General features: G+C 39.7%; 2 protein-coding genes across 15 annotated transcripts in view; both read right to left on the bottom strand.

Moving 5' to 3' along the window:
• The window catches only part of LOC125974889 (focal adhesion kinase 1), a 31898-nt gene extending 21320 nt beyond the window's left edge, over positions 1 to 10578 (bottom strand). For 6 of the 12 annotated variants that reach the window (XM_049729809.2, XM_049729811.2, XM_049729798.2 and 3 more), the window contains exons 1-7: positions 4166 to 6377; positions 1832 to 2109; positions 1590 to 1756; positions 493 to 580; positions 330 to 409; positions 171 to 233; positions 30 to 84 (exon numbers count right to left, since the gene is read on the bottom strand). In XM_049729809.2, coding sequence (XP_049585766.1) covers positions 30 to 84; positions 171 to 233; positions 330 to 409; positions 493 to 580; positions 1590 to 1756; positions 1832 to 2109; positions 4166 to 4313 — 879 coding nt within the window. In that variant the 5' untranslated portion in view covers positions 4314 to 6377. Of the gene's footprint in view, positions 1 to 29; positions 85 to 170; positions 234 to 329; positions 410 to 492; positions 581 to 1589; positions 1757 to 1831; positions 2110 to 4165; positions 6383 to 6407; positions 6435 to 8942; positions 9385 to 10310 lie in introns of those variants that run through there. The other 6 variants (XM_049729803.2, XM_049729802.2, XM_049729804.2 and 3 more) reach the window with 5 other exon arrangements.
• Positions 10579 to 11626: 1048 nt separating this feature from the next.
• Positions 11627 to 22398, bottom strand: LOC125974753 (protein NDRG1-like). 3 transcript variants are annotated; one of them, XM_049729539.2, is made up of 13 exons: positions 22259 to 22393; positions 16978 to 17055; positions 14705 to 14810; positions 14372 to 14492; positions 14217 to 14279; positions 14065 to 14125; positions 13688 to 13774; positions 13506 to 13562; positions 13255 to 13421; positions 12875 to 12974; positions 12737 to 12772; positions 12608 to 12659; positions 11627 to 12501 (listed from the first exon to the last, which is right to left on the bottom strand). In XM_049729539.2, exons 3-13 carry the CDS (start codon positions 14766 to 14768, stop codon positions 12311 to 12313), a joined length of 999 nt encoding a protein of 332 aa, XP_049585496.1. In that variant the 5' UTR covers positions 14769 to 14810; positions 16978 to 17055; positions 22259 to 22393; the 3' UTR covers positions 11627 to 12310. The 3 variants fall into 3 exon arrangements, with proteins under 3 accessions (XP_049585496.1, XP_049585495.1, XP_049585494.1); XM_049729538.2 differs by lacking the exon at positions 16978 to 17055 and having other exon boundaries at positions 22259 to 22398; XM_049729537.1 differs by lacking the exons at positions 16978 to 17055; positions 22259 to 22393 and adding an exon at positions 15000 to 16909.
• Positions 22399 to 22551: the final 153 nt, after the last annotated feature.

A 22551-nucleotide genomic window follows, 5' to 3' on the forward strand; every position in this document is an offset into this window, starting at 1 on the left:
GCAGCGGCGTTCAATTCCTATGATCTTACCTTTAGAGAGTCCAGCAGGCTTTTAGGGAAGAACCTTCTCAAGCCAACATCTTTCCTGAAACAAACAGCGGCATCACAAAACAATGAATTGGATAATTGGATAACCACATAAATTAGACATTGTAATGAAATAAATGTTACTCTAGGAGCTCATAGTTGGATTTCTTGTCAAGAGCATTTCCTGGCATCTCTCTGAAGAAGCGCCTGTATGGTCGAAAGATGTTGGTGGTTAGAAACAGCAACTAAGAAAATAACGTTTTAGGTAAGGCAACTGTGTTTGAACACACTGCGTTAGGTCACCTGATTTCTAGACAGCCTAGTTTCAACGCCACCTCTTGATCCACTTGATCGGCGATATGTTGCATGTAGTCACTCTTTACCTGTTGAAATAAATGGATGGAAAACGTGAGATGCTTTATGGACTTAAGATAAGCGACTATTTGCTTCTGAGCTATTGTCACACCTGGTGATAGAGGTAGTTGAGCGAAGGTTTGTCTTCTGAGAAATGACTGAGGTAACCTTTAGGAAAGTAGCGCATCCGTAGCTCATACCTGAGAATTGAAAAGTTAATGCTAGTTGATGCTCATAGGAAGATCAGAAGCCAATGTTATTGTAACCTCACTATGCAAAGTAGTATAATGGAGGGAATTGGGGCAGGAGAATTGAGTAAGGGACGTTATAACCCTACAAACAGATGAGAGAGAAAATCCAGGCTGAGAACAAAATGAATAAGAAAAACCCTGTTCAATAATGAATGAAGGAAAATGTGGTACAAAGAGAAATTAGACACACTGGAAAGCTGAAAGCCAGAATGAAAAATGTGTGAGGGGAAAAAAAGGATGCAGAGTAAGATCAAAAGGGAAAATGCTAAGTGCCGTGCACGGTCCCACGAGACAGATGGAGAGAAAATCAGCGAAGGGAGATAGACGGGAGTGTGATAGAGAGTCAGTCGATCCCTTGGGCTGCGCTCGCCTCCGTTCTAACAATAGCTCAGCAGCAGTACCTCCCGTGGGCTAGCAACTCTGCCACCCTCTGAGGCACAACTCTGGCTACATGCTTGCAAAATGAGTAACATTTAAAATTCATGTCAAGGAGTGCAGGCCGATAAGTGAAAGATGGAGAAGACAAAAGAAGATGCAGCATCCGTGCAATTACATTGTGGTGGTTTGAATTGCTCTTAAGAGCTAACGTGGTTCTTCCACTCCAGAAAACAGCTTGCGAAAAGTGAGATTGGGACAATAGATTTTTCAGCATACAAACCAAATAGCTTCAAATTCAAAAGTGCAAGATGACATTTCAACTTTGCACATTTTTCTTGCTCATTTTTAGAGCAAATGTTAGGGGTGTCATTGGAATCAGTAAATGGGTTTTGATTTAACCAATCGTAACATTTTAAAATGTTTCACCCTTCAATCGTATCGTACCCTTGGAATCGAGAAATGCAGAGCCCGATTAATTATTTATCCAGGACTTTTGATATTCTCGTCTGAGGTTTGGTTTCTAATAACAAGAAGGGGAACAAAAAACACCAGCCCAAAAAAAAAAAAACATATACACTACCTCCACTCCTCTTGTGGGTGCTGTTTCTCATATTTCTCCCTGACATGGCAAACTCCCAAGTCAGGATGTAACCAGTGGCGTGCGTCTGTGTGCAGATGGGTTAAACGCAGGCCGAGTGAAGTGACGCAGCGCAATTTGTGGATTTCGGCTATCTTTTGGATGACTCCCTGTTGAAACAAGCAAAAACAAATGTGAGGAGCAGAAGGTGACAACGACTGTCGAAAATGCAAATTATGCCATACCCTGACATCAGTGGCATCTCCATGTCTGATATTACTCGCCCAGGTGCTGGGTTCACTATTTGTCTCAAAGTAGTGGAAGATCTTCAGAACCCTGTCTATAGAACCCGGAGTGCGCTCGAGACAGCCAGCAGAACCGCTGGTACCAACACCAGTACCACCGGAGCGAGATTTCACTCCACACCCACTTGCTGCGGAGTGATTGAGGTTGGGCTCCAAATAGGAAGATGTTGCCATGCCTGACTCAGATGTTCTTACTGGGGCTAACTGGCCGTCATATTCTGGGAGAAAAACAAACAAGACAGGCATTAAAATGAGATTTCATAATCAAGTTAAGTCAAAACAGCAATGACAAGTACCAGCATGGCTCGATACCGTTTGTCCATTACCCAACATTCATCTTGGCACTAGAATATTTTGGTTTATTTTACAGTTTATTTGTTCATTTGCCATCATGCAGCAAATATTCCACTCCCAACCTATCTTTTGAATGTTCGTTCAACTCCAGGTCGCGCATGGGACGATTCGCATCTGATGGAATGATAACAGAAAAATACCACGGTATTAAAATCACCACTCTAAATTGCCTTTTAATATTTTGTTCAAACAATTTTTTTCCCTATTAAAAACATTTATTTTGTTTTTACAGTCCAAAAAAAATGTAAAATGTTAACTTTAAATAAATAAATACTGTTATATGGCTGTGTATTATTGTGCATCACAGACTTAGTATAACTGGCAAGTGCAGGGGGAAGGTAATACTTCATATAATCAAATGCAATGAGCTTGAAGCACTGCCAGTTTCCTAAATGCAAATACACCTGATTCATCACAGGCATAGTACTAAGAGTAGAGAAATGTGTTTGGACAGATGCACTCCAACACACTGCATGCTTATGTGTTGGTGTGTGTTTAATACACGATACGAGCTGGCCGGTCAGCAAATGAGTCAACGGCAGCCTGGAAAAAACACTGACACAAGGTCCTTTTAGCGAGCCCTAATAGACCCACAGTTCAACGTAAATCAGGTGATTTTAAGTAAATGAATTCAGAACCAGGAGGAAACGCTGCGGTCCAAGTTCAGACAAGAGTGGATGTGTTCCGTGAGTAAAGGACACACTGTGTTCTTCTGAAGCGTTTCCTCTGCTCACACCTGCAAGACAGCTAAGGTGGCACTTTAAATCTGGCTTTGGCAGCGTGATGGGTTTGGAGGACATAATAGAAATGTCGAGCACATTTTGATGTTCGCTGACCTTTCGAAACCTCTTTCACTCTAACTGAAGCAGAAAAAGCATTGGCAAGTTAAACAAAAGCCAATTTTTCTCCTGTAATTCTACGGAGGGAATATTCACACACAGCACACACTTCCACAAATGATCTGAAGAGAACTGCAACCATGCAGACATGAGACTGTGGAAGTTGCTAGTCAAACTGTCCCTCCATTTTTTTCCTTTGTGGGGACTGGCAGTAAGCTTGGTAAAGGATAGTGGGCGGAAGAGTTCAGATTTGGCAGTGAGATGGTTTCTCTTCTTCTCTCTTCTAATTGCTATTTGGGTTACTGGCACAATCCTGGAGGAGTCTCTTCTCAGCCTCGCCGTATATTTTTTCTGCACTTGCTCCCATTTATCTGTATGGCCATTCTCTTTAAATCCTGCATTCTGTTCTCTCTCTTTTACTCTTCATACCTTTTTAACTGTAGCCCTCAAATGCCCTGACTAATCTCCTCCCGTCACTCACAGATCTTTTAGTTCCTTCCTTTACATCTAAATTTGATCCTCCGGTTGTATTGAACCACCTCGCTTCTTCCTTCCTTCCTTCCTTCCCCCCCTCTCATCTTTCTCTGATCCTCGCACAATTTCCTCTCCCTTTCGGCTCTCCTTGCCAAGGATGATTGTCTCTGTCCACAGAAGATAAAGAATCAAAGTCAACCTAACTCTAGATTTTTATAAATGAATATTTCAGTGGTCATTTTTTACAATATTTTCTTTATATATGACCCTCGTGAGGATAAATTGGTTCAAAATTTGGGTGGATTTCGGTGACAGTCCTTTCGCTGACTTGCACAACCACTGCAGGTCACCTCCTCGAGCCAATGAACAAAAATTCCTACGGGACTATCAGCATTGTTGTTGCAAATTCCAACAATCCAATATGACAACATGGAATTGTCAAGGAGAAAGGAATTAGCGCTTTAATAGCTTATTACGTGACTCAATCAAAAATGCCTCTGTGTGCTCTGAACGCATAACTACACTACATCAAATCAGATATTCAAATTTGGAGAATCAGCTTTACTTGATGTCAACCATATTTCGTTGAATTCATTTCTGTACCTACTTGGTAAAGGATAATGTGCATAGATGCACGCCCCTTTGCTCCAGCAGAGCGGGATGCAGCCATTTCTTTCCATCTTCTGTCTAGGAGGTGCTGTTCCAATCTTGGCAACAACTCCCAAAATGAAATTGCTAAATAGTGAAATCAGCATAAAACCTGAGGGACGGTGTTGTCCTGAGTATAAGGCGACTCGTGAATGAATACTCCTTTCAAATGATTTAAATAAAAGCAACTAAGGGAAAAAACAGGAGGACTCCAAAAATCACAATCACTGCTGGTGCAACTTTCATCTTTACAGATGTGAAAATATCCGGAACTTCAGAGGAGCAATGTGTCGCTAGTATATAGAGTCAATGTTTTTATCCTGGTGTGGACGAGAAATTTGGCACATTGCCATGGAGAGGGAAAAAAAACTTTTAAAAGCTATTCAAAACCAACTAGTGCAACACATTTAACCAGCTAAATTCCATCATCACTGATATGAAGTATTCCTTGTAGAGAAGACGTAGAAGCTGAAAGCCACTCGTTTCATGAGGAGGTCTTCTTTCCACTTCAGGCCATGATGTAACAGTTAAATAAATCCCCAAGACAATTCAAATTCCGATCTTCCTGCAGCTGTTCATCAAAATAATCAATCCTTCAGATGAATTCCAAAGAGTGCAGGTTGGCAGCAGGCATAAACGTCAGGTTGCAGCATCATGGCATCCATGTTAAAAAAAAACGGATAGCTTTCTGTCTCAGAGCACACAACATAGCCGGTTTCACGTTGTCATTCCACGACGCGATCGAAAGCAGACAGTTGAGGTAACGAAGAAAAGCGAAACTGGTATCAGAGAGGAAAGCAAAAGTAGGGCAAAGAAGGGCAATCAAAAGTGGAGCACAACGAGGAAGGAAGAGCAGGACAGAAGGGGGGGGGGGGCTGAGCTTTACATCATGCAAAGCATCCAGGTAAATGAGGTCAAGCAGGTGTATGATGTCACAAAAGAACAAATTGAAATAAAGTCAAGCTAAGCGACAAAAGTACCAATGAAAAGTCAAATGAAAGAATATCCATGAAAATGTTGCCGAAACGGGTTTCCAAGTCTGATCCCGACTTCCCCTCACCGGCTGCCGCAGCTGATCACGAGCGCAATATGCATGCAGTGCAGTGCTTAGCTGTGAGCGCAGCATAGCGTGTGTGTGTGTGTGTGTGTGTGTGTGTGTGTGTGTGTGTGTGTGCATGTGTGTGTAAGCTGGAGAAAAGGGGTTTACATATGCAAAAGCGTGAGCGTGTGACTGCAGATAAACATGGAGGTGACAGCAAGGGGTTAGATTTGTATGAGAGCAAGCAAGTATGGGTCGACAAGATACCCGAGGGGAATATGTTATGTCTTTGGGGAAGGCTGCGATATAAATACGCCGTAACGGGCACGATGTGCGTGAGTAGTGTTGGCATTGAGGAATAACAAACGCTAAAATGTAAATCGGGTCACCTATCAACTTGTGACAGGTTCCGATATTAGCCACTGAAAATACTAAAAACACTCTAACCGGTTTGATCCTCCTGTTTTTGGAGGGTTAATCCCGTTTGGGTTTCAATCATCTGAATTTTTTTTTCTTTTCTACTGAACATGCTTTTGTTTGCATGTAAGCTTGCTGTGGCCTTTTTATTTGACCCGGTTTATGCTTGCGCTCTCCTGCACTGGCATCACATGTTGCACTTCTAAGATTTAATTGCCGTTTTTATGGCTAACGTAACATCTATCCAAGCAGCAACATCGGGAAAGAACCATCTGGCTAACTGCGATGTTGACAAATGTTCTGTTTTAGTAAACAACCCTCTGGCTTGTTTTCATTTTGTTGTTGTTATGAGAAGTATATTAATGTAGCTTGTCTTGTTGTACACCCACATATTTTATTTGCAGGCAACATTCCAGGTCTTGTGATAGGAAATTACAGCCATAGTGTCTCTAATTAAAATCTAGGCACTGACAAATTGTGCGATAATATAATCACAATAAATATAAGTAATTAACATGGAAACATGTTACTCATCATCAAATGTTAAATAAATGCTTTTATTATGAAATAACTGTCAATTACAGTGTTGGTTGAGGATTATTATTTAATTTATAAAAGTTAGTTAATGAAATTAGATATTTGCTTTCAAGCACACCAAAATGAAGAGAAAAGCCAATGGCGGCAGAAATATTACTATGCCCACGTAGATTACACAACAAAAGATATGGCACAAGTTTGTACTTACCAGCATAGTGGGATATTCCAGAAATATCTGAAACACAAAAGGATTAAAAAAAAATAAATAAATGACTTTTTGGAACGTGTCGAATGATAACAACATCCCGATTTGATGGCAGAGTATTACTGATTTAAAATCTCCCATTCATATGAAGAGCGCTTATGATCTACTCAAGATAAGAGCTTTAAATATTCCCAGCTTCTGCATACTTACTTTACTCTGTGCAAAAAAAGGACCGACCGCCAATAATGACTACTTCCCAAGATATTGTTGTCAAGGTTACGTAAGAACAGCTTTGTGGGGGAGTCTTACAACTTCAGGCATAAATAGCAGCAAGTTGAATTCACTACGCAGCACCAAACAGCTTTAGTAGTGGGGGCATAACATGTTTCAGGCAAATTCATCCCAGTAGTTGCAGAGAAAACGGCATTAGAACTAATGAAATCAATGCAGTTATATTACAAAGTTCATGGTAACATGAACTTTGTAATATAACTGCAACTATTGCTGACAGTTTTTGATTTATATTTCTGATTATATTATGGCTTCATATTTCAAAATGTGAATAGTCTCGCTTCATTACTTCCCAGTTGAAAAGAAAAAAAAGTCCATCCCTTCAAAAAAATAAAAAATAAAGTGCTAAAAATGTCACATTTGATGAGAATACTCACAAGAAACAAGTTGAAAATTGAATTCAGCATGGCCATTTTCGTCTAGACTTTCTATCTGAGATATAGCCCCTACCTGTCTGTCTAGCTACTTATTTAGCATATGTTTAAAACTGTTGTATGTATTAATAAATAAATAAATAAATAAATAAATAAATAAATAAATAAATAAAAACTGCAACGTTGCACCAAACTTTTGGATAACTGATGGCTAAAGCCCAATACAACCCAATTGCTAGAACAATTCTAGTTATCTGTGGATCAATAACAGTGTTGCGTAAACTGTACTTTTCTATAAATGTGCCCTGTGACGAACAAATCGACCACTCCAGGATGTCGTCCACTTTTTGCCCGAAAGTCAGGTGGGACAGACTGCAGCTCCCTGTGACCCTGAACAAGACAAGCGGCATAGAAAATGGATGGCTGGATGAAACTACCTTGACTGGCCAAGATGTTAGATAACCTCATTCAGTATGCGTGAGACATAAGTTATCCTTTAAAGACTTTAACCTGCAAAGGATACATTTCACATTTTATGGCAAGACAGACATTCAAGAGATCCAGAGATTTGTGCACAAGCAATTAAAACGTACATTTTTCGCATTATGTCTGCTTCATTCTCACTTCTCTGCTATCTACTTCAAGAGGCCTCAAGGGCAAAAAGTGACATTTGATCAATGATGGATGAGATCTTGTGTTTAACCCTTTGTGGAGGAGTCTTGACCAGGCATGACTGCCGAAAGCTTTTTAAAACAAAAACATCACGAACACGTTAAGAGTCTTACTCAAATACAAAAATTTAAATTTGAAGCAAGGGTCCGTTTCCAAAGAATTTCTCAGCGCAAATGACCGGACCTCAAAATTTTCCATTTGCTTAGTCGACCCATCCATCAATTCTCTGTACTACTTACCCCCAACTTGAGTCCCAAGTGTGCTAAACTGCCAACTGTAGGGCATATATAGACAAACAACCATTCACACTCGCATCCACATAGAAGGCCAATTTTGTATTTTCAATCAACCTAGCACACGTTTTTGGAATTGGAGTGTGGTGGTCGAGACCTGAGCAGTTAGTCATCCATTTCCACAGCATAATATGCAGTCACCTATTTCCACATGTGACATCACTCCTACCCACAAAGTAGATGTCACGTGGTATCGGTGTGTAGTATCGAGACACTTTTACAACGACACGATACCAGTACTCTTTTCTTTGGGGACAAACTGTCTCGCTCTTGTGCAGTACATATGTGAAAACTGAGCAATGTGTACGAGTAAGTAACTTCGCCTGACATGAATGTATGTAATGTACTACATTTTGCTAGACACAAACACAAAAGCAGTGCTTGCTTTTTTATTACAGAGCTAGATTTGAAGATGAGTCAGCTCCACTGTTATGTCTCAGGTAGCATTTAAAGTAGCAACAGTAGCACAGTCGCTGTAAAATTCCACATTATTTCATCTTTAAGTTCAATTTTGTAACTGCGGTCCGCATGAAAACAGAATTAATACTAAAGGTAAACAATCAAAACAAAACAACGTCAAAGGCGGGGAAAACTTTGCCTTGGCAGCAGGATCGGTAATCACAAGGCAGATATCCAAAGCAACACATTTCATTCCTTCCCATCTAAAGCAACCGAGCAGCTTTATCAAAGAAAAACAAAAAGCGACCTGACAGCATATCAGAGGCGTCCGTGTCCATGTTTGCGCTGCACATTCAGCCTGTGAGCGAGGTTTCCACATGCAACTGCTTGCATGGTGACGAGCAACGCAAATTCCTTTCCAGCCCTCAGACCTTCACTACCTGGCTTCCAGCAAGCACCCACACACTGGCTCAAATAGACCCTCCCGAGCCATCTTGCCACCTACATACCTCTGCTGGAGCAGCCGAGAAAATCCCAGAAGTGCATGTTGGTAGCCTTTAGGTACCTCTGCTCGTTGTTTGCATGCATTCCCCTTTTCCTCCCCGCTCCACTTCCTAGTTGGTCGGCATGTCGTCAAATAGGAGAGGAAGAGCACCCGCCCCCCGATTGTTTCCAATTCACACACCTTCGAGGATCATAACAGTTTCCTCCCTCTAGTTGATTTGTTTCTCTTTCCATGGTGCACCACTGCCATCCACCTTGCTTCCAATTTCATCCACAAGCCCCTCTCCCTCATCTTTATTTCCCCCGTCAGAAACCAGACAGGTGTGACCATCGATCCAACTTTGTCAGCGTTGCTTCCTTCACTACTGCCTCTTTGGATTAGTACCCGAAACGTGAGAAGTGACACTGCAGGACACATGGAGACAAGTCAAGGGTCATTTTGTCTTAAAAAAAAAAAATCTAGACATTGTGAGGCAAATTACAGTCTGAATGAGAATGACTAGTCATCTGTAAGCAGCCTCTTTATAGAAAAGGTGAAGATAAATACTAGACAGTAACCACTATTCGTAGCAATAATCAGACAGTGTCTGTTTAAAACGATGGCCAGGGCAATTGCCTGATGATTCACCCAGTAACAATAAAAGCTGACACATCCAGGAATAGGTGTAAGTGAGTCAGGAATGCCAACAATAGCCTTGTATTTGTGGACCAACATATGATCTTAATGAAGATCTGCTGACTATGATTATTCAACCTTTGGGGTTTCTTCCAGGGTCATCAGCTGATGAGGAGCATATGCAGAGAGGTGTGACAGGGGCACGCATAGGACAATCTGACAAATTACATCATATGTTAGTCATCTACAATCATCTTTACCTTTGGAGCGGTTTAAACTGGTCATTTTTGACAATAGAGTAAAAACACCAATCGGACTCAGTAGTGGTTGTCAGCCAGCGACCCAAGCACCTTAAGATGGTTAAGTAAGACCTCAAAGAAATCCATGGTTGCAACAATGCATTATAACGGGGACGGCTATCTTGCACATGTTTCAGAATGATCGTTGTGCACGACATTAATCATTCTCAGGGTTCATCTTTGCACCCAAGTTACCAGAGAAGCCCAGAGGGGTGGTTTCGGCCACTGCACCACTCACTAGTGTCTGCTACGAATACAAATGACTGCATCGTGTCACAAATGACCACACTATCTGACTGCGCGTTATTTCTACAAAATCTCCATGGCAGTCGACAATAATGCAAGCCCCGTGCAGCATCCAGCCCATTGTCTGACTGTTAGCCCTTTAATGCTAAGCTAATTCAGCTAACGGTGGGTTCTTCCCAACCATTCTGTTCCCAAGACTGATCAATACTCACCCAATCCCGGGGCCAGGCCGCACCTACTTCTAGTCACCGGCCAGCTTTTTCAGTCAGGAAGCAGGGCTTTAACATATTAGTACCGGTGGTGTTAAATCCGACTTTTGCAGGATGAGTCTGCCCGCTGTTGGCTCCCTCTCCCTGTCTGAGTGAGTCCACTACAACAGCGCCGTGCCCGGCTGTCGGTGTCACTGACGCCCAGTTAGCAACCGTGCGGTGCCGTGCCGATCTGCTCTGCTGCATCTGGAGCGCCGAGATTTCCCAACATGGCTGCAGCTGTCACGAGGACTGTGGGCCCAAAGGTTCACACCACCGAAAGGGGCATTATTCTTACTTAAATCAAATTCAATGCATGCATAATGCACATGCGTAATGCTGAGGTCATCTAGCACGTCAAGGAAGGATGTCAAGGGGAGAAATCATGCAATAGTGTTCCTCACGGTGCTGCAGATGACTTTTATTGTTATTTTGAATTAACTAGATTATATTATGGTCATCATAATGGTTAGTAAACAGTAGACAAAAAAAGCAATAAACTCAATGTAAAAGTGTCAATTCATTTGTCCACCCTTTCCACGTCCCTTTATTCCATTCTGAGCACTCCATCAACCAAATTAATTCATTGAATGAGTGAAACTACCAATGCAGCCCTTTACACTAAAGCACAGTAAAATAATATGCTTCTAAAGATGGTAAAGTTACAAGCCCTTAAGCATGCAACAGAGGATGTCTCATGTTTAAATAAAAGATTCCTCCATACATTATTCATGTGAGCATCATAATGCAGAGTTTCTTCGTGATCTGGACCCATCACCCCTCACACAAACAGATATATTCAACGCTGACATCTCGTGCTTTCAATTTGTATCATCCATTTTCATCAACCCACATGCCTCGACACTGAATGCATTCATACTGCATCATAAGATTCTTTCTGCACGTACTGTACAGTCAGAACATTCAGTCATGCAGGAAGCACGCTGAAAGGGAAAGTGACTGATTGCATGATGTATGCAATGTGCTATGAATAGTTTCAGTACTGAATTATTTTAAGTTGAAAGTAATCAAAATTCAAACTCTGTGCGTGTCTTCACAGTTCAAGAATGGAAACAAACCATTTATATTAGATATCTAATTTTACATTATTTTTATTTAATGCAGACCATCTGTGAAACGACAGGGCTTATGATAAACCCATAAGCCGTATTAAAAACATCTACGACTCTGAGCCAGATGGATGTCGCCGCTTTCCATGAACTATGTAGTAGATCAATGCGGAGAGCGCCATCTAGTGACCAAAAGTAAGAGACACTCCAACCACTGTATTCTTTTATTTTCTACATACAGTAACAATATAGTATATTACATCATTCCTTTATATTCACAATATATAGTTAAAACAAGTGCTTAAAACAAAACTAGCCCTTGCACTCACCACTAAACTCAAACAATAGGATCATCAAAAAACTCAATACGTATAAAAAAAAAACAAATAATGTTGCTGCATTTTCCAATTTTTGTTACTTGGTATTTATTTTACAGTCTGCGGTGTGCTGCGTTATTCAGTACTCCATGTAACGATATAATTTATCTTCTGCAAATCAATGATGGACTATCATAATTGATCTTTTGTACACATTTCTATGAACCACTTCTGCAAAAGATGAAAAAATGACGGTCTATCAGTGTTAAGATATGAGTTCTTTTGGTCAGTAATGAATAAAATAATTAGGAAAATGATAAATAATGAAATCAATAATACATGGAAATTATTATCGATAGTATGTGCAATCAGTAGTAGTGGTAAGAAAAGGAGAATGGAATTTTTTAGGTACTTAAAGGTTGAAAGGAGAAGCTGCTCGGGGGAACATGAAAAGGAGACTAAAAAAAAAAAAAAAAAGCATATTGATGTCATATTTAGCTATGACCGTGACCTTTAAGTGTCATTGCAGAGATAGTCAATAACAAGATGCAAGAGCAAGCTGAGTGCATTGTGTGCTCTAGCATGCCACTTCATGAGTGGATTTTGAAACGATGCGATCCATGTTGTTGTTGGCGATGCTCTCCATGGAAACATCAGTATGGGAGCGTCCTCGCTTCTCATGTGTACGGCTCCGAGAGTTCTCCATAGACGAGACGCTGGAGCTAGAGGTTGTCCGTGAACGAAGTCTGGTCATACTGGCACTGGATACTATAGACACAAAATTTTAGTATTTCATTATTAATGATCAAATAAAAGTTCAGAAAATTTAATTGTATCCTGTGAATACAAGTCAGGCAATTTTGATGTCACTTACAGTATCCAAGGCCTTGGATGAAGTATTTGAAGGCTTCGGTCACTTTTGCTGGCTGTTATGAGACAAAACAATATGAATACATTTTCTTTTTCAGGTGGAGAATTACTACAGCTCAATGGACTGGCATACCTGAGCCACTTGAGGAAGTCCTCCGCAGTCCGCCATCTAGAAGGGCAAAGCAAAAGTAGCTTTGGTCAAACAAACAATTCATTCACTTTGCTAGCGTACCCCAAACATTAGTAAATTAATCTAGAAGTTCGTGCTTACCTTGAGCAGTGTGGTCTTTGTTGGGTTAAGCTTCGAGTTGCAGTCAACCACAGCGTCCACAAATGGAGAGCTGTCTCCAACAACCAGTAATGTGGAGCACCTGGGATTAACACATAACACATAAGAGTTGGTTTACAGAATGTTAAGTCGTGCCTGGATTTCCTGCAACAGGAGTTCACCATGACCATGTTCAGCTCTGAACGGAGGAACGTCAAAGCTCTGACTTTCAAATTTTTTTGAGTGAGTGATTCCAACTAGCCTCTATTGTCTCCTTTAAAAAAAAATCAGTGCATTACATTAGAGCAGGACCGGACTTTGTGACCCCTGCATTACTGACTTCAGTCATGACTTTGCATTCCAGATCAGAAGATGATTCTTACTTGAGGGTCCTGACTTTGGTATTTGCTCCAGGAACAGGCCTCTCCACCTCAAGAGCACTGCGACTGTTGTAAGCACGAAAGAACTGGGCCACGTTGTGCTGGTTCATGGTCGCGCTGATGTGGTGGCGGTATGTGGCTATGAGGTCATGGTTGGTATGGATCTCTTCCTAAAAGTCAGCGTGGAAGGAAGAACGAGAATGAGGTTTAATATATAATTATCTACGGATGCTTTGGTTGTTATGGCAACTTACTTTTCCGAATAAGTGTGTGATAATTGTGTCAGGGAGAGTGTGAGTCCATTCAGTAAGCTGTAGCATAAAATGAGGAAAAAAAACATGCTGATGTATAGTATAACTAACAATCAACCATTTTAAGATAAGCTAATACAGGAATCACAGCGAGAGAGAGACATGATGCCCTAAGTGGTGCTGACCTTGTTTGTGACGGCATCTATTAATCCTTCAGCATTAGGGTTAATGTTGATCAGAACCAATCCATCCACCAGATCAGGGTGATTTAGCTGCACACAAACAGAAGACATACATTTAATTAGCAGTTTGTATAGTTGTGTTTGATCCAGGCAACCATCTGCCATCTATTTTATATTTTTGTATTGTATTTTTCACCAGTATGATGTCATGTTGATGAAGAAATTAAAGAAGTGAACACAATTTCCAATGGTAAAAGATAATTAATTATTTAACACGTAGTTCTTCAGGTTTGTTGGAATTGAAAATGTCTATTTTCTTACATGCATATTTTCACTTAGGTCAACAATATTGTCATAAATGAAAAATAATGTGGACTCACAGCAAAGTTGGCCAAAATGCAGGCACCTGCTCCAACTCCCAGTCCAATCACACTGCGCAACCTGTGAATCACATTGAGAATCAAGACCCGGATCTGTGGTATTAGCTGGAGATTATCATGGTAAAACTCGAGGATTATCAGGTCTGTCTCACCCAAAGTGTTTGAGCACACTAAGCAGCGCTTCAGACAGTTGGTCTATGGTCGGGTAGGAATACCTTCAAGGTCAGATATGAATAGTTATTAGTGATATCATCATACAGTTAACGTACTGTTAAGAATGAGCCTGTGAACTGCAGAGAGTACCCACGTTGTTGGGAAAGTTTTGGCCGCTTCGTGTTGTCCTGGGGCTTCAACGTGACAAACAGGAAAATGTCCGAGGATTTCTTGCATGTCCTCATGCGCAAATAGAGTCTCAAAACAGGTCTTGTCTGTAGAAAATGTGGAGTGGGAAAGCAGTAGTTATGCAATATGAAATGAATAAATTGATCAAATAGTGAATTACGAATGTGTAAAGTGTTTCTCACAAGACAATTTATAGATGGTATAAATAAAATATTTATTTTATTTTCTCCCTCTTTGTTGGAATAACTGTGATGCTACTATTGATTTCTGGTAGATAAGCAGCTCCATTAATACGTACGGTTTAGTCCAACGTCATGATATGTCAGAATGACTGGGCGATTTGCCCTAGGCGTCCCCATCATGATGCAGTGGACATTCCCATACTGAGTCTCAACGTCCTCCTCCTTTAAAAAAAAAACAAACAAAAAAATCACAAGTTGAATAAAATATCTTACATATTTTTTCTACGTGGGAGAAACATGATTATTTTGACTGCACGCTCATGCGAAACAATTCTGAAACTTGTTGGGATACAGAAGAACAGCATGTAAAAATATATATACTATATATGATTTCTGTATCATAATACTCACTTTAATGTGAGGCTCAAAGACAGAGTCAGACTCATTCTCTTCCAGAACCATAACTCCTGTTGCACTCAAGGCCCAAGTACAGATTGACGAAAAACTTGCAATAGGTGCTGAGCTGTCCTCTGAATGTGAATTTCTTGAAAATCTCGTAGGGAGCACGACTATGCGTAAAACCCCGTGCAGGATATGTGACTGGCCATTTGCTTGAGCTGCTTTATATACGCTGCAGCACTGATCTGCTGCTAAAGCTTCAAGTCCAACCTGGTTCACCTGTGGCCAACTGGCCTCTGTTTTTAATCTCACTTTAGGCTGTTCCAGACAGTCCCGATGAACCGGCACGGGATTTCCACTGAGAATTAACCATGCACCAAAGACCACGTAAACATGACGTTGCCATTTGGTCTTTTGATACATCTGATGCTCGAGAGCAACTTCTACAATTGATGGATTGATTGCTTTATTGAACATAGGAGGCACATAACAGAACTAAATTATAACTGGAAATATACAACATCAAACAAACAAAAAAAGGTTAAAAAAGGAGAATACGTTTTAAAACAATTTTGGATTGTGATAATGACATCTGCATCACTGATGATAATAATATAGCTATCAAAACTACTAGAATAAAAAGAATAGAAAAAGATCAATCGAATCAGGGTGTCATAATTTGAATATTTGTTTTCATGGTTTGTGTGGATGATTAAATAGCTGGCACAATAAAAAGATGTATGCATCAGCCACAACACCTTCAGCCAAGCCATGAGGTATCAGGTCAATTTCTTAATCTCTGAGTTCCATCTGTTCACATAATTCTGCTTACTTGTCCTTGACACTTGACTGCAATCCACTGTACTGTTTATTACTTTGAATGATCTGTGTGTTTTATACACTTCAGATGCCAAGGGGTGTCGCTGCACATAAATAATAAGAATATGTAATGCACCAAGTCAAATGTTAAAATTATAGATAGATATTTGCACACCTGACCTCTGCTAAAGAAAATGCACAGTTGGCTTGTTGTTAGATTTTCTACAAAATTTTGGAATGAATTAATTCATCTAGATAATGTAATGATAATGATGAATGTGGCAAGCTCTCATCTTTTCTTCCCAAAAATGTCCGACCAGGGCCAGTTTAATATGGCCAGACTTTGACCTTTGGAGCTTGTCCCACATTTTGGATCCAAACACATTAACAATTTATGAAGGTTAAAGTTTGATAAAAAGTTCTTCAGGTTGGATTGTAGAAATTTTTGTGTAGTTCTTTGATAAGATGAAAAACAACAGAACATTTGGGAAAAAACAGGAGTACTTTTTACCAAATGCATTCATTTCTAGGAACTGCTGGTTGAACGGAAACAAAGCAGACTAGTCCCGTCTTTAAGATCTATTTACATTTGCGAGAGCTGTGCAGGTACAGTTGGTAATCCTTTTAGTCATGGCTGAAAGTAGAGGGCAGCAGATGGTTGCATTCAGCTTGGCGTCAGTATGGAACCTGTTTAGGATCTTTGCAATCCTAATGAAACATTGACCTCCTGGCCTAATTCATCACTGAGCACTGTCCCACATTTTTTTTTGTAATTGTCTCACAACAGTGTCATTGGGCTTTTTATTCAAGTCAGCAATAATATTGCTTTACAGGTGACAACATTCCTGAACTTACCTGTTCTACTGAGATTGGCACAGGCCTTGGCAGTACGGATACTGAGTCACTGAAAAGGTGGTAATTAGAGGCAAACCACAAGAATGCAGTAACATTAAAAAAATAGAAATCCACACAGGGGAAGCCACATTTCCAAGATTCAAACCCAGGACCTGTTGAAGGTGACTCATGCTTACTTGTAATGGCTAAAATGACATTAGTCTAAAGTTTAACAAAATTTGTTTGACATGTTCTGCCTGACAGAAGTAAAATCTTTCAGTTCAGTTTAATCATTCTAATAAAAGTACAGATGATAGATAAAATGTACAGAACTCACACTGCTGCTGTCATTTACCAGTAGATTCCACTAGATGGAGATTTGAGCTGGAGTTCTCTTGCATTGGAGCAGACTAGTCTAAAACATTTAACAGAATTTCACAATTCATGACGTTTTTTTTTAATAAACAGAAGTTAGACTATTTATCCACATAATCACAACATATACAGAAAGCGGCGAAAATACCGTATACATGCAGCTATAGCTACAATAGATTGGGTCGGGGCTGCAAAGCTCATCTATTACGATTCAGCTTGGAGTCTGACTGTGGACTAAAGGAAATTGCAATTTGTCTTGGAGTGAGGCTAGTCTGGTTTCTGAATACTTTTGAAGTCCCATTGAGCAAGGCATTGACCCCCAGATTCAGCGAAGGGGTGAAGGCAATATGTGTGCCTCATCATTCTTGTCTTGTCTCATCAGTCTTATATTTTCCTTGAGGGATTGCTTTTATGTGTTTTGGATACACAAATTAGGGGATAGCAATTTTTTTGTTTGAATCGTTCAGTCCATTCATCCAAAAGAGCATTTGAGAGGTCAAAGCACACTGTTTTCCGACCTGACAACAAGATTCTTCCACACTAAACTCATCCAAGTGTGGCTTTATGGCCCATGGGGAACAGTGACACTTGAACAGATTTTTTTTTTTTTTTACTTTATCGACTGATCAAGGGGAGGAAACTTTTCCAAGTTGAATTACGAACTGTTTCAGGGAGAATATTGTCAACAGATCAGATAAAACTTTTCTCTCTCTCTCTCTCTCTCTCTCTCTCTCTCTCTCTCTCTCTCTCTCTCTCTCTCTCTCTCTCTCTCTCTCTCTCTCTGTTTGTCTCAACATGTATGATCTTTGTCATGCTGACAATAGGCTGCCATGGAAAGTACTTAGCGTGCAGGTGAAGTCTCAATCTCTGACTCTCAGCTTTCAAAACATTCTAAATATAACACAGCAGCTGCTGCTTCTTGCTACATGCTTGACTGGGTGTATGTGATTTTGTTTTTGTTTCACAGTGTGCGTGCGTATTGGATCATGCTATTTGTGTAGATGGGTCGACATGTATGTAGCCACGTTTTATAAGCAAGTGTGTGTGCGTGTGTGCGCGTGTGTGCGTGCGTGCGTGTGTGTGTGTGTGTGCATGCAAAAGCCCACCATTGCTTTCCATGATTCCTTTTATAGTAATAGTGCCAGTGAGGATGTGTGGGTGGTGTTGTCAGCTTAAGGAAAGAACTAATTTGATTCACTTTACTGTACTTGGCTGCAATAGTAGAGACAAAGCTTTTGAAACCTGTATAAAAAAAAAGGGATAACCACTTGCACAGGTTTAATATCAGTAACCTCATAAAATAAAACAGAATACACAAAGTGCTAAAGAAGCATGTGAAACATTTGGTATTATCTGGATTTCTGCATAAATTGCTCTTAAAATATGATCTGAGAAAAATGTATTTATTAAAATAATATCACAAGGTTCCCGGTGTCAAAATGTGTTAAAATTGGTCTTATCACCTTCCTTTAATAGTCCTCACTGTAAGTTTAATATGGCACATCATGGTAAAAAAAAAAAACTCTCAGATAGGAATATTTTGTTAGGAATTGTTGCATCACATTTTTTTTCCAGGGTATGAATGCTTGTTTTTTGCCATTGTTGCTTGCTTGTTTGTCTCTATGTGACTCATGATTGACTGGCGTCCAATCCACGGTGTACCCTGCCTCTTGCAAAATCTTTCCTGGGACAGGTTCCAGCATACCCACATCCATAATAAGAATAAACTTTATAAAAACAAAATGGCTGCTTTGTTCTTAAAAGTTAAAGACAGCTGAACTAAGACACATGTGTGACATCATATGATGTTTTCCTTTATGCAGGCTATCCTCATTGGACCTTTGGGTTTATTTTTTGTCCACTAGATCGGACTCAGCACCAGGCAGGGAAACCCTGCAATAAATAATACTCACCGATAGTACTCATGTAACTCTTTGCATCTATCAAATTACATTTTCTCTTTAAACTACCGAGCGCCATGGAAAATCCTCTACTTAACATCACAGCCAGTCCAAATTAAAAATAGTATTTGCACATTGTCACACAAAATAAGATATACACACATCACTAAAAAGAAAACTTACATAAATATTTTAAAACATCACAAGATTAATAGAAGTTACCAATGGCCTCTAAAATTACAAAAGGTTGTCCAAGTGGTGGCAATTAGCTTCCAGAAAATGATGTGTACAGTGAATTATATACATACAATGGCAGAAACAGCGGTGCAACATTTCTTTGAATGACCAAGAGTAGCAAGTGAAGACTTTGTCAGAAAACACACCTGTGAGTGGAATGCACTCTGTGGTGAGTCACATTTCTTACATGGTGATCATAGTTCACATTCTATTCACGTGTCGTGAATTTTACATGTCATGCACAAATTACAACTTCCACTTTTTGAGATAAGACAAGACAGTGATTTATTTAATATTTGAAGTGACATTTTACCGGGAGGGGGGAAAATGCACTGATTAGCACGTCCGCATGCTATGCAGATACGTAAATATACCAGACTAAAGCTGACTTTAATAGTGTGATCAAGGTTACAATTATGCATGTTCTTGTGACTATTTGTGACATTTTTTAGCATTTCGAATTAGCAATTTAACAAGAGTTCTGGATAGTGATGTGTTGATGTACTAACATCCAAACTTTTTTGTTTTTCTTTTAATTGTGTATGCTATTTTATGTTTGTACGGCGACCTTGAGTGCCTTGAAAGGTGGCTTATAAATAAAATGTATTATTATTATTATTATTATTATTATTATTATTATTATTATTAGTTCTGCCCCACAGATGTAGTTTTTTAGTATTTAGTTTTTTAGTTGTTTTAGTTAGTATTTACTAACTGTATGTTTTTTCGTTCATAACGCTGCATAGTAACACATGGACATATGTTAGACATATTTTACGCTACTGTGAAAGTAAAAAGACCTACAAAATGGGGGCCTTCGTAATCAAGTAGATGCAATGTTTTAAACATATTTTTTTTAGAATATATGCTTTATAGACAAACAGCAGCAAGATAAAGTTGCCCATTTAAAATACCTTTTGACATGTTGCTTTTAGTTCCCCTTAAATACCAGCTAGCAGATTAAATGGTCAATCTGTGTTCTAAATACTTAAATCTGACACTGGTGTCATGACATGTGACTGATCAAACATGTTTTGTGACATTCGCCGGGTGAACAAAAGAGCAGCCATGAAATAAAAACAACTCATCTTTGAAGAGGTAATAAACACGCCAGCACAAACTGGCAGAGGTGGCAGACCAACAGGCTGGAGCGGTTTATGTGTCAAATGAAGCCCGTGGCCTTCATACATCAGAGTGAGAGAGACCGCACCCTGCACCCAAGTGTCCTTTGGGCTATTCGAAAATCACAAGACTGCCAGCTGATGTTTGACCTACAGGATCTCAGCTCATATTTCCTGAGAACATTGCGACAACCATGTTTAAGCCAACTGCATTGCACGGTTTGCAGCATCAACACAGTTGGCACTCTCACAGAGGATCAAATTGATAAAAGTGAGACCGTCTTTTCTGACTTGCTTTGTATCATCTCAATAATAATCACAGATTATTGCACCTCACCCAGCAACACGACATTTTGAAAATCCCCAATACCTGAGGGCAGGTGTGTCATTGCAGCTGCAGTCAAGATTGAGTGTCTGATTTGTTTAGAATTCAATATTTAAGCCTAAAATATGTCAACCTTTGAGTATGTCTTTGTGTTACATTTTCTTTCATCCACCCTGCTTATCTTTTGTGAGTAAACTGGAGCCAATCCCTTTTGACTTTGAAGTGGGGTAAAGCCTGGACTTTTCGCCACTCAAGAGTCAAGTAATCATTCACACTGACATTTACAGCTATTTAAACTTTTCTATTCAATGAGCCTCAAGTTAAATCACATTTTTTAGGGATTCCTGATAAATGTCTGAAAAATCGTCTGGCAAAAAAACCATTCAACTTTTATACATTCTTTCCAATTTAAAATGCAACAAATTACCAGCCATACAAGCAACATATAGTTATTTTTATCCAGCAGAGGCAGATTTTTTTTCCGAAGCCGTTCATGTGCTAGATCAGTCACTTTAACCTCCACTCCAAGTGATTGATAGGAAAGTGAGGCCTCATCCTTGCCTGCTTTAAAAAGGCTGTGCCTGTGACAGTCTTGTGACTCTCTGGCTCAACATACTGTACATACTCTAACCAAGTAAGAAAAAAAGACCCAACACATATGTGCTGTAGGTTTAGTAGTATGTATCTATCGGGATTTGCACAGTCAGGATTTTGAAGCGATCCTCAAGAAAAAAAAAAAAAAAAGCTGATAACTGATATATATTGGAGAGTTTCAATCTACCAATTCAATCTGTGTAGTCTACTATTTATTGATTTCTTGCCTTCTAGTACAGGTCAATGTAACTTAATCTATTAGAAGCGAGCTGGTCCTCGATGACACTTTGTAGCAATCTTCACAGATGAATATATTGACTAATCATCATATCTGGTGAGTATCGTGTACTGCAGGGGTTTTTAACTGGTTTTGTCCAAGGGACCACCATTATAACCAAGAAGCAACTCGGGGACCACAGTTTAGGCAGAATATTATCTAGTTCAGCACTGAAGGAGGATAGACATATACAGGCTATTTATTTGCATGTGTATATTTATTTTGGGAATCTTAGCTACATTTGACATCATTTGGATGGGTAAATGATTCACAAAATTAGCTGGAAAATAAAACAAGTCTAAATAAATCCATAATGCAATACCGCCAGTGACCACTAGAGGGCCGCGGACCACCGGTTGACCATCCCTGTTGTGTTGTATTATATTATTAGATAAATGTGGATTTTGAATTTATGCAGATGATGTAAAGTACGTGGTAAGGTTGAATACTACACTTTTATAGTGTTGATGCTTTCTATAATTCTATCTTGAATGGAGCCGTGTGTAAGGCACCCTGTTTTAGCACCTTGTTTTGACCTTTACGTCTCTGTTTACGATGAATAAATCTCCTATCATTCTCCAAGAATTAAACACACACACACACATCATGTGCAGCTACATTTTGCACATACCAGAAACTGCCACCGGGGTTACTGAGAAGTGGATTATGTCTGGTAAATGCCTGCTGAAGGCCCATGTACCAAAGTCACGGCCAGTATTAGGAGTTAACACAAATGACACAACAGCAATAACTCAAATGTCTATTAAAAAGTTTATAAAAGTACGTACTGTAGAGAAGAAGCTGTTCTGGTTTGCACCTTTCTGCAATAGCACGGTTGTACCAAAAACAAACAAGCAACACTTCTCTAGTGATAGGAAATGGTTAATTCCATGAAGCGCACTCAAAGGTTTGACTTGTCCAACCTGTCTGGTAGCTTGACGGGGTTACTATTTTTAGGAGAAATAAGAAGGAGAAAACCTGAGAAGGCACAGCTTGGGGGGGAACATTTTGCTTTTGCAGATGATTTACAATTGATCAAGAATTCTTAGCCTTATGTTATTTGGAGGAGGGAACCACGCTA

The sequence above is a fragment of the Syngnathus scovelli genome, chromosome 9 (genome assembly GCF_024217435.2).
Source record: "Syngnathus scovelli strain Florida chromosome 9, RoL_Ssco_1.2, whole genome shotgun sequence".
In the NCBI taxonomy this organism is placed as follows: domain Eukaryota; kingdom Metazoa; phylum Chordata; class Actinopteri; order Syngnathiformes; family Syngnathidae; genus Syngnathus; species Syngnathus scovelli.